Below are 9,862 nucleotides of genomic sequence, written 5' to 3'. Positions count from 1 at the left end.
ACTCCATCCTTTGCTTTTTGAAGTGAATATCAACCAAGTTACTGTCCCACTGGCGTGGGTAGGCCAGTCCTCCAGGCCCCTTAGCCTTAATGAGTCAATGTTTGCTGCAGCGACGAGTCCAGTCACGAGTATCTGCCTGTTTTTGACAGGTCCTTTGACTCACTGATCGTTCTTGACATTCCTTTGAGTTCTGAATTATGATTCTGTTTCTCCCAGTACAGTTTGGGTGTAGTTTGGAAGCCTGGGTTTAATCATTTCCGACCTCACTAGGTGCATGGTTACATTCCAACCTATTTGATTCAGAAACTCCTTCCCCGCCCTCTTCCCTGGAACATATATGCTGCCGACGCGGAAGGCACCTCACTCGCTCTGGGGGTAGCAAGACCACTAGTTCTTCAGCGTTACAGACAAATCATCCTTTGGCTCCTGAGAGCGGCAGTGGGGCAGGGGAATTGCCACTTTAAGAAAGTTCGAGTTTACTAAAGCGCGAAGGCAGAAGGCGTACCAAAGTGTCGCGAGAACTGTAACCACCGGCAACTTCTCGCGATGTTTGGGCCGGCAAAGGGTGGCCATTTTGGGTTCCCCCCGGTGGCTGGTTGCCCCGGCGGCATCTCCCAACCTGCTGCCGGGACCAAAGCTGGCCCGGCGGGTGTCTGGCCTGTGGGCAGCCGGACCGACACGATGTGGCGGCTCCGCTGCAAGGCCAAGGACGGCACCCATGTTTTGCAGGGGTTGTCCAACCGAACCCGGGTGCGGGAACTCCAGGGCCAAATTGCCGCCATCACCGGTATCGCCCCCAGCGGTCAGCGAATCCTCGTCGGATTCCCGCCCGAGTGCCTGGACCTCAGCAACGGGGATACCATTCTGGAAGACTTGCCCATCCAGTCAGGTAAGGGGATCGGGTCTGTACCAAGGAAAGCCTTGTGAGGATGAAGAGGGGCGTGAGAACTGAAAAGGAACCAGTCACGGCAAGTTGGCTCTGGGTCAGCTGTGGGCTTTGAGGGCAAGGGTGAAGGTAGATTAAAGTACATATAACTCATGGAGGCAGGACAAGTGTCTAGCAACTCCTAGTCTTTACAAATGGTTGAAAGAGACAGGGAGGGTTCATCCAAAGCCTTGGAGTCCTTCCTTGTTCTCCTTTCTGGTCTGTCTGAAAAATGTCTCAAAAACAGTTTGATTTTACGCAACATCTACAAAGTGTAAAAAAAAAAAAAAAAGTAGGACCTGTATTTTCAGTTCCTGACTATAACGATGGTTATTTTTCCCTTTATCACTCATTAGCAGGCCTGAAGGATAAAGGATACTTCTCTTTTTTCTTTTGCTGGTTTTTGCAGTCACTTTCATATATATTTATTTTCACAGTTAGGCATACTGATTTTAGAGTTAGCTTTTAAATATCGATGAAAGACTCTGTCAAGTTTAACCAACAGTAGTTATTTCTGTGAGTATTCAAACTTGAAGAGCAACTTGGGTAATTAATAGCTCTCCTCTCTTAATCAAGGACCGTGTCAACAAACAGGATAGTTGTGTTTAAATTTCAGATGGAGAACCCCCTAGTGGCCTAATCTATGGTGAACACTTTTTGGAAGATTTGTGCTTTTAAAATGTGGGTAAGGAAACTTTGTTTTTTAAATGTATTTTTTTCAAGTAAGTATAAAGGTGTATAACCCAGACCCATTTACTAAATTGGGAAGCACAATGAAGCTTTAGCGTTACTAGTAAATTATTTGCAAAGCTCTCTTCTCCTTAGTAACTCCAGTTTATACTTTCTTTCTGTTTGTAATTTACAGACTTGGCTAATAAAAACAATTCCATCTATATTTTCTCTGCAGTTCTGGATTTGTTTTATTTTTTTAACAGGCGACATGCTGATTGTTGAAGAAGATCAAACCAGGCACAGAACTTCACCTTCGTTTACAAAACATGGTGCTCCTAGTTCCTTCAGGGAAACTGTGCCAGTACTTGCCAGAACAGCAGTCCCAGCAGACAACTCTTGCCTCTTTACCAGTGTGTACTATGTTGTTGAAGGGGGAGTCTTGAATCCAGCTTGTGCCCCTGAGATGCGACGCCTCATAGCACAAATTGTAGCAAGTGATCCGGACTTCTATAGCGAGGCAATACTGGGAAAAACAAATCAAGAGTACTGTGAATGGATCAAAAGAGATGATACTTGGGGAGGAGCTATTGAGATATCAATTTTGTGTAAGTTTTATCAATGTGAAATATGTGTAGTGGATACACAGACAGTAAGAATTGATCGTTTTGGGGAAGATGCAGGGTATACCAAAAGGGTCCTGCTTATTTATGATGGCATTCATTATGATCCACTTCAGCGTATCTTCCCTGACCCAGATACCCCTCCTCTGACCATTTTCTCCTCTAATGATGATATTGTTCTTGTACAAGCACTGGAATTAGCAGATGAAGCTAGAAGAAAGAGACAGTTTACTGATGTAAACCGCTTCACCCTGAGATGCATGGTGTGCCACAAGGGATTGACTGGACAAGCAGAAGCGAGGGACCATGCCAAGGAGACAGGCCATACCAGCTTTGGAGAAGTGTGATCTATGCATGATAGGGTTGAAGCCTACTACCTCACAGATCCAGAAGGCTCTGGGTTTTCCAATAAGCCAAGTGTATTCCTAAAGAACAAAGGGACACAATGCTTGAGCCACCCTTTAACTTGAAACCACTAAGACACTGAAATTCTTTGTTAAGATTAAAATTAGTGTGCAAGTTTACAGATATGTGTCTACAGTGGTGATACATGCTCTCTTCCTGCTGGGGTTACAGAATAGGTGGTGCTTGCCACCTGCTGACACTAACCCGAAGACTGAGTTTCAGTATTATAAACTAGCATCTAGCAGCATTAACCTGTCGAAGATGATGACATCACATTTTGGGTAATCCGGAAAGCCTCAGGCGAGGCTACGGGACATATACCACCGTCTCCAGTAATTAAGTCCTTTTAATAACTCAGTGAGTTAATAGTTTCTAAAATTATGAATTGATTCCTCAAATGGAAGATAATCAGAATTGTCAAAACAGATTATATTGCAATTTGGTAAAGTTTATAAATGTGTACTTAACTGATTAAAAGTACAAATCAAGCAGTTACTACAGGGATGGGTCTGTTACTTGAGAATGTTACCTAAAAGCGTGAACTGATAGTGCCCTATTTAAGATTTCTAGTGTATAAAAGTAGAATGTATGAGGGGAAGATGCCTGAAGCAGCTGACTGAAATTTTAAAAGACAATTGGCCTCATGTTTTAATGTGATGCATATGGTCTTTGGCACATTGGATAAATTTTTAAAATTAAGCAGTGTAGGTTCTTTTAATTGCAATTCCTTGAAATTTGCTTAATTTTTGCTTTTTACCTAACAATTTGTTGGAATTTAATTTCCTCAGCTTTTTGTTAAGAGAACATCCTCCAACTTATCTAAAGTGATAATGCTGTAATTTGGTTTGGTTTATGCAAGGTCTTTTGCTTAAGGAGTATTTTCATGCTAACCTTATCCTTGTTTTTTCCTAATATTAGATATGTAGCCATTTTCTTGATAGGCTAATCTGCAAGGCACACCCTCTAAAATTTAGCTTTGCTATGAGATCATCCAGCTAAAGTTTTCTACCTCTCTTCTTGATTCTTAAGATCAGGGATGCTAAATTTAAAATTGTTATGTATTATCTCACATAATGTGAAGAAGCTTAACGTTGTGAAATTTTGTAATCTGGGTCTTATTTTTGATTAAGTATCTTACTGAGAAAACTAATGTTATATTTAAAAGCACTTACATATCTTTCAGCATCTCTTGGCAGATGTTTTAAAGTTGAGATTTGCTTTCAGCACTTTCACTTCATGAAGGTGGACATGTAAAATTAAGGAACATGTAAGCAAGTTTAAAAGTACCTTTAAAGAACAATTCACAAAGTATGCTTGAAATCATTAGATGACATTTCTAGAGTACCTTTTGTGTGTATAGCTGCTTTAGCCATTCATTATAAGTTATGATCCATACAACTTAGAAGTGTTAAATTTTCTATTTTACTGAGCCTTAAGACAGCACGTGTAAGCTTATGATACTTAGTGTTTGGCAATCATAATAGATATAGATGAATATGATTGAAAATCTCTTCATACCTGTCATCTAGTCTAAGTGGCTTTTTCTGTCTTATTTTTCCCTAGAAAATACTACATTTAAAACTAATTTAAGATATAGCACTGGGGAGCATCCCTCAAATTGAGCTTTATGCATCATTATTCATAAAACTTGCCTTCCTTTCTTAGTACTACAGGAGCCAATCAACATTTGCTTATGAAATTTTAGATCTAGACGTTCATTCATGCAGCAAATATGTATTTTTTTTTTGCTCCAAGCATGAATTGGTGTTTCCTAATGTAAATTTCTGTCGCTTTAAAATTGCGACTATATTTTTAGTGGATTAACTTAACAAATGGAAAGAAATATGATGCCGATTGTTTACAAATTAAATTCTTGATTTTAAGTATTTTTGTTTATATATTTAAGCTTATACTTTTATAGCAAGTGTCATATATTTATTCAGGGGATCTTATTCTGTTTTACCTGTTACTATCCATTCACAAATTTAGCATTAATACTTTGAACATAGCGTTCTGATCAAAATTCAAGATGAAGCACTATTTGTAGACCACTCGATGTAGCTATTGAGGCTTTAAAAACCTGAAATACTCATTCTAAACTCAAGCTTGTAAGCCTCAGAGACTTAAAAGATTTTTTTTTTTACTGTGCATTACTGAGCTTGAGAACTATGAAAATCTAAGTATTTAGTATTTTTTGTGGGATTAAAGGAAATTATCTTAAGTTTGCATTTGAACAGAGTCCTTTTTCCTACTCATTCACTTTTAGAGTGCCGTACAAGAGTATTCTTTTAAATGAGGACCATTTATGTTAGTGGCAGAATGAATGAAGACTGGTTTCCAACACCCTCCTTTCCCCTACTCTTTGAGTTTTAAGATTAGGTATATGCCTAGATAGAGTGATTTTAGAAGTTAACACTTAATATTCTTGGGAATTTTGTAACATGGCAGTCATGAAGACATCATCAGTTTATTACATCTTCTGTTGATGGTTACTGGTTGATTTATTGAATCCCATAAATGAGAAATGGGCATAGTCAAATGGCAGCCTTGAAAGTGTGGCTGCTGGTCAACTTGACCCTGTTAGTAAGAACTAATGTAGTCATGCCACTTGATTATTATGTTAAGTTAAAAGTTCCAGCAAAATTATAATCAAGAATGAATAACACTGCATTGTCCCTCCGTACATGTCCCTGAGGACCCATGCCTAACTTGTTTAGTCCTTCTATCTTTGTTGGGATTAAAACATAGGTTGTCCTAGCTAAATATAGTTTATTATGTCTTTGAAAAATTTACTATGGGGAGTATGCAAGATTAAGCAATAGAGTGATTGTTTTTCTTTATAATTCAGGTGGCCTTTCTAAACTTGCATATATTAAGAATCATGTTCTTTCATGTGTTGACATAATGTTTGTTATTATTTGCAGCACTTTAAAAAATATGAAATAAAAGTTTACATGTTTCCATGTTATCCCTCTCCAGGGATCTTACACTACAACATGGATGAACCTTAAAGACATCATGTTGAGTGAAATGAGCCAGACACAAAAGAACAAATATTGTATAGTTTCTCTTATATGAAATAATATGCAAAATTATAGAGACAGAAAGCAGAATGGTGGTTTCCAGGGTGGGGGCAAAGGGGGAATGGGGAGTCATTGCTAAAAGAGCATGAGTTTTTGTTTGGAATGATAAAGTAGTCGACATAGATAGTGGTGAAAGTTAGATAGTATTGCCAGTGTACTTAAATGTCAAAAAGTTGTCCACTTAAAATTATTTTTATGATGTATTTACCATGATTAAAGTTAAATAAATTTTTAAAATGCTATTTGGGAAAAAAATGAAGGCTACCTGTTGGAGACCAAATATATATATGAAAATTTTGTTAAAATTAAAAAAAAAAAAATCTTGAGCTGCTACCAGTCTACTCTTAATCAGCTATTGCCATCAGTTTATAAAATATTCAGTTATACAACATAGTGGTATTTTGAAAATAGTAGAACTCAATAGGAGCATGCTCTGTGGCCTAGCATTCAAAATGTTATTTATAACTTTGTACAGTACAGTATTTCAATTTTGTTCTTGTAGAACAAAGGCTACTGTAACAACTTATAAAAAACTGGATTTTTAAAACTTCAATTTCTTTCTAAGCAAACTTCTATTAAGGGAGCTGATTTTTGAGTCTTGCCTTCAAAGTTTCATACAGATGACATCAAGTCTAAAGTGAAACACTTGATTTGAATAAGCTAGTTATTAACTGAAGATATTTTCTTACTAAGTTATATTTCAGTGCATTTCATCCAATTTAGAATATAAGGGTTTTCTTATTCTTCCTCTTCCCAAAATTAGCTGGCAGTTTGTTTACAGTGCTTTCAACATTTGCTTTAGAAAAATTATGACACTGACATTGAACATTTCAAGTGCTGGTTTAAGTCTTGATTCACACGGATATAAAAGAGGTTGCTATTTTAGGGGTGAAAGGAAGGAGAAGCAGGAGGCTGCCACTAAGCAATTAGAAGAGATTCTCAAATGGATGCATATCTTAATATAAATTATGCTTTTCGGAAAATGTCGCAAGCAATGTCTTTGTGTCACTTCAAACCTTCTCCCCTGTTTCTTGGCGTAGAACATAGTCATAAGTAAAATAGCTTGTCATTTAAGTATAAAACCATGAATATGAGTATTTTGCTATGATACCTTTTTAATGTTTTTAAAACTGCAGACTTAGACCTAGGCGTTTGGGGATAGTGAAGATAGAATTTAAGTTGTAGGATGAATAGACAAAGTTCATTTTAAAAGATTTAGAATTTCTACTAAGATTACATGAGCCTGATTTTGTAACTTGTATAGGATATGAAGTTAGTTACACCCATTCACTACTTAAAAGGACCAGAGGACCTAATTCTTGTCAGTTGTACAGTTTTCACCTTGGTACCATTCAGGACTCAAGCTGTTTACAGAAAATAAATAATAAAAGTAGATTGTTTCCTTTTAAAAATGTTGAATTCAGCTTAAAATACAGAATTTAACATGTAACTTGTCAAAAGGATAGTGATACAGTCCTATAGTTCCTGTATTAGGCAATAGAAGTGGAGTCTAAAGAAAACCACAAAGACTCACAATTTAGAGTTCTAGAACATGACATGAAAATGTAGTAGGGAAGAACAAAACAATTAAGTTCTTGGTATGAGAAAATATTTTTCTTGATGATGGACAGTGTTTTCTTGTTTTAAAAATGTTCTTTTATCTATTTACCAGCGTTTTTTCTAAGTTAATACACTGCTACTGCCTGAGAGATGCCTAATTTCATTTTGTACAACTCATGTGATTTTGCCATTGTCATTAAGATGCAGTGATTGTATTTATGAGGTGTATGGTTTTAAATATCTAAATGCTGTATGAGGTGACTTGTTTTGAAGGAATAAATGAAGTGAAAACATTGTTGTTTGAGCATATTTTGGGGTGAGGGCAGAGGGCTGGTGAACAGTCACTGTACTCAAGTTACATATTTGTCATCAAGCTAATAGACCATAGCTTTGACTTATGTACCTACCAAAGCCTGCCAAATCTCACTAGGCGTATTCTTAATGACTTTGACAGGGAACACAAAAGTGCTTCACCCTTTTAACACCAGAGGACATTTGAAATTTCCCTTCATTGACCACATTTTCTGACATGCAATCAGCTCCTTCTGTCTGTTGCTGGCAAATTGCCAAAGTGGAAAGGCTGTTCCTTTTAGTTTATAATAGATATCTTTGTGAAGTTGACTACATTTAAAAACTACGGTATCTGGGAGAATTTATTTCATCTTTGACCATGTCAACATTTGAAACATTTTTTTAAATCACATTGAGGTTATTAGAATTGACCAGTTTCTAACTGAAAGCTTAAATACTGTAAAAATGGAATCATGATGGGAGATAATAAGTTTGTGCACTGTGACAAATAACATCTCTGGGAGCCAGCATTGAATCCAACATAAAAAGTTAAACCAAACCTCATATTAAAAGATTTTTAAGGGGCCTTAATATTTCCCCGTAATTCTAATGCACATTTAAGTTTGAGAAGCACTGCTTTAAATTTGTTTAAATGAGTCACTGTCAACTTAGGCCGTGGATGGTTTATATCAGTCCTATGTGTTTGACCTCCAGCAGCTCACTTTAAATTTACAGATAATGTAAATCCGAAAAAGACTGATAGTACAATGAATGTCAATTTAAAAAATCTCAACAGGCTGAAAGAAAACAAAATTTAAGATTGAATACTCCTAAGTGTGAAGTTTGCCTGTTTAGTTCTAAAACAATCCATTTTGAGTCCAGCGTGGGGGAAACCTGGCTTTATAGTTCATTTGAGTAAAAGAGCAAAAGTATGTAATCGTAATTCTGATTCCAACAGGGTGGTAGTACTTGGGCTGCAGAAAGAGTTGCATTTTAATAGTTAAAAGATCCAGAAAAAAGCAATAGTGTTAATGTCCTCTGATTTAGTCATATTGCATTAGGGATTTGCATGCAGGTTTTACCCAAAACTTGAAAAATTGAGATCTGACAAATGTCATGTGATGACTGGAGGAACTGGAGATATTTTGCTGGAGAACAGAAAGGGATCTCAGATTGATGTAATGGCTAACCATATTTCTGGAAGTGTGTGAAAGATTAATTTGTTTTTTTCCTGTGAGGCTCTAGAGGGAAGAGATCAATAAGTGGTAAATATTGCAAAATAAAACTTACCTTAAAAACCTAACAAAAATGGAAAAAGATACCTTGATATAAGAAAGAGTATCATGATGTAGAGCCCAGCATTGTGAGATACTGGGCTAGAAGTGATTAGGCCTTTGCCATTTTGAAAATTCTGTTTCAAATGCTAGTTACAAAGTGACTCGATAAATTACAGAAAGAACCATGTCCCTAAAAAAAAGTTTGGTTATTTTTTTCTCCTGTTTACTGTTCCATCTATGTTGGAAAGGGAGTGGCTTGTATTCTTTAGCTGTGTGGTAGAGGCTGCAAAGCAGGACTTCCCTTTTGGCAGAAGTTTGCTTACTCATTGGGTAAAGGTCTATGCTAATCTTTATCTCTAAATCAAAAATTAAAGATTAAAGAATATAAAAGGAGGCACCTTAAGTAATTTTCTATTTTAAAAATTTCTCTCTCAGATCATTTTTGTCTCTCTTGTTTCAGATGAAATCAAGTGCCAGGATATCACAAATGTATTTTCCTAAGCTCATTAAAACTTTTTTTTTAAAGATTTATTTTTATTTCTCTCCCCTTCCCCACCCCCCACCCCTCACCCCACCAGTTGTCTGCTCTCCATGTCCATTTGCTGTGTGTTCTGTGTCCACTTGTATTCTTGAAAGCAGCACCGGGAATCTGTGTCTCTTTTTGTTGCGTCATCTTGCTGCATCAGCTCTCCAAGTGTGCAGCGCCACTCCTGGGCAGGCTGGACTTTCTTTCACACGGGGCGACTCTCTTTATGGGGCGCACTCCTTGCACATGGGGCTCTCCAACGCGGGGGACACCCCTGCATGGCACAGCACTCCTTCGCACGCATCAGCACTGCACGTGGGCCAGCTCACCACAGGGGTCAGGAGGCCTGGGGTTTGAACCTCGGACCTCCCATGTGGTAGGCCAACGCTCTATCCATTGAGCCAAGTCTGCTTCCCAGCTCATTAAAACTTTAACGATTTTCCCACATGTGAGTTTAAAATAAAAGTTTATGAGGAGCTAGCTCTCAGAACATGAAGAGCCTT

At 37.5% G+C, this 9,862-nt stretch overlaps 1 protein-coding gene across 1 annotated transcript; it reads left to right on the top strand.

Moving 5' to 3' along the window:
* Positions 1 to 520: 520 nt before the first annotated feature.
* YOD1 (YOD1 deubiquitinase) lies at positions 521 to 7,560 on the top strand. Its single transcript, XM_004470059.5, has 2 exons — positions 521 to 889; positions 1,861 to 7,560. The coding sequence occupies exons 1-2, from the start codon at positions 547 to 549 to the stop codon at positions 2,562 to 2,564; spliced, it is 1,047 nt and encodes a 348-aa protein (XP_004470116.2). The 5' UTR covers positions 521 to 546; the 3' UTR covers positions 2,565 to 7,560.
* The last annotated feature ends 2,302 nt before the right edge of the window (positions 7,561 to 9,862 follow it).

Source organism: Dasypus novemcinctus, chromosome 13, assembly GCF_030445035.2.
Source record: "Dasypus novemcinctus isolate mDasNov1 chromosome 13, mDasNov1.1.hap2, whole genome shotgun sequence".
NCBI lineage: Eukaryota > Metazoa > Chordata > Mammalia > Cingulata > Dasypodidae > Dasypus > Dasypus novemcinctus.
Note: the sequence above shows the minus strand (reverse complement) of the source record. Positions and strands in the feature narration are given on the sequence as shown.

Coding starts and splice junctions, on each gene's coding strand:
- YOD1 (XM_004470059.5), top strand. CDS start 547: ATGTTTGGGCCGGCAAAGGGTGGCCATTTTGGGTTCCCCCCGGTGGCT. Junction 890..1,860: donor AGACTTGCCCATCCAGTCAG/GTAAGGGGATCG, acceptor TTTTTTTAACAG/GCGACATGCTGATTGTTGAA.